This window comes from Echinops telfairi, unplaced genomic scaffold (genome assembly GCF_000313985.2).
Source record: "Echinops telfairi isolate 266 unplaced genomic scaffold, ASM31398v2 ScPeMD7_3;HRSCAF=10, whole genome shotgun sequence".
NCBI lineage: Eukaryota > Metazoa > Chordata > Mammalia > Afrosoricida > Tenrecidae > Echinops > Echinops telfairi.
The window spans coordinates 33,394,638-33,396,491 of record NW_022103899.1 but is presented as its reverse complement, the minus strand read 5'-3'; the positions used below and the strand labels follow the sequence as shown (position 1 = coordinate 33,396,491).

General features: G+C 55.6%; 1 protein-coding gene across 1 annotated transcript in view; it reads right to left on the bottom strand.

Annotated features, from left to right (window-relative positions):
- LOC101647829 (hydrolethalus syndrome protein 1-like) overlaps positions 1 to 1,509 on the bottom strand; it is a 25,429-nt gene extending 23,920 nt beyond the window's left edge. The window contains exon 1 of the mRNA XM_013004329.2: positions 1,354 to 1,509. Within this exon, the coding sequence (XP_012859783.2) occupies positions 1,354 to 1,509 (156 nt within the window). The remainder of the gene's footprint in view (positions 1 to 1,353) is intronic.
- Positions 1,510 to 1,854: the final 345 nt, after the last annotated feature.

The window sequence follows — 1,854 nt, the reverse complement described above, 5'->3', positions numbered from 1 at the left end:
GTTTGTTCTTTTGACAACAGGGCTTCTTAAATCTGCACAAGATCTCTTTAACGTGTTAAATAACAAAGATGTCCCTTTGTGGACCCACGATGTGACTGACACAAGCCATGGTGTTTTTAATTCCTTCATATGCATGCAAAATCTCTAAATGAAAAGACTTAAAAATGACCAACACACTTTAGTTATGATGTTGGCTAAGGATATTGAAAGTACCGTGAACCACAGGAAGAACACATCTGTCATGAGGTACAGCCAGAATGCTCCTTAGAAGTGAGGAGAACAAGAAACAAGAAACAGTCTTAGGTATTTTAGAATTGTTATCATGTGGACCAGTCCCTGAAGAAGAACCCATGCTTCGTAGAGCGTCAATGAGAAAATGGAAGACCTTCAGTTCAACCTTCCTAATGCCATAACCCTTTAATACAGTTCCTCATGTTGTGGTGATGCCCCAACAATAAAAAATTATTTTCGTTGCTACTTTATAACTGTAATTTTGCCACTGTGATGAATCAGGCTACCCCTGTGAAAGGGTCTTTTGACCCACAGGTGGAGAACCACTGAGTTCGATGGATTGATGCCATGGCTGTAACAACTGGCTGCAACACAGGGATGGTTGTGTAGAAGGCGCAGGCCCAGGCCGTGTTTCTTTCCGCTGCACAGAGGGAGTTATGAGTTGGAATTCTATGGCATTTAACAACAAAAACCACTTAGGGTCAAGCCAGTGACCAATTTCAAAACATGGTGTGCAGGGCTTTCCTTTCAGTGCCAACCGGATTTCGAGCCACATAGCCCCACGTCCGGTGGTGGAATACCATCCAGTTCTTGGGCACGCCCATAGCAACTGTGCCCATAGCAACTGTGCACACCCCTCTTCCACCAAAAAAGGCACATGGTGTGAGCCTCACTGAAAATGAGGTGAATTGCCAGTCCAGGCTGGGCCCCAAATCTACTCATGCTCCTTCTATTCCTTTTCATACCCAAGTTAAATGGGCCCTTCCAACCAGCCTACAGGGTACTTGGACCGCTAGCACCTAAGCGGTCCAGCACCAGCGAAGCGCGCGCCTCTGGGGCGGGGCGTGCGCTTCCCTTTGTTCTGCTCCATTGTGTGCCCGGTCCTCCTCGGGCGCAGCTTCTCCGCACCCAGAGGGGGGGAGGTGTTGGTCTCGCGAAGGCCTTTGGGGTGCTTAATTTTTTCCCTAGCCGTTGGGACCTCTTTGGTCGTGCCTTTCCCTCGCCGTTCCTCGCCCGTGCGAAGGGGGGAGGCGGAGCGGAAAGTGTCTTTTTCCGCGCCTCTCCCGCCCCGCTCCTCCTCCAGGAGGCATCCTAACCCAGCAACTCGGACAGTGTCCTGACAGGCTGCGCCATCGCCGCCGCCGGGGCCGCTCGCGAGCACCGGCCTTCCGAGAGGCGGAGGCCCCGGCCGCCCGCGGCTCCGGCGAGCGCCAGGGCGAAGGTCGGAGCCGGCGCGGAGCCGGAGCCGAGCCCGAACCTGAGCCTCCTAGCCGGCATCCCGGGAACCGACGCGCGGCGGCCGAGCCCTCCCCGTGCCATAGCTCGCGCTCCCCGGCTGCTGCGCGACCGCCTCGGCCCCCTTATATAGCCCTCTAAAAATAGCTCGCCTCGCGCCGCCTTGTAAGGCAGCAGGGAGATCCACAGCGCGCCAATCGACGCTGGCTGCCAAGGCCAGGCCCCGCCCCAGGTCCCACTCCGCTCTCCCCATTGGTCCTCAGTGACTTCATGAGCCCCCTGTTTACCTTACATGGTCACACGCGGGCTAATGGATGCCCTCCTCCGAGATCCCACGGCTGCGCGGAGGACCGGGCGGAGGGAGGGAGTTTGGGGAGGGGGGAAGAG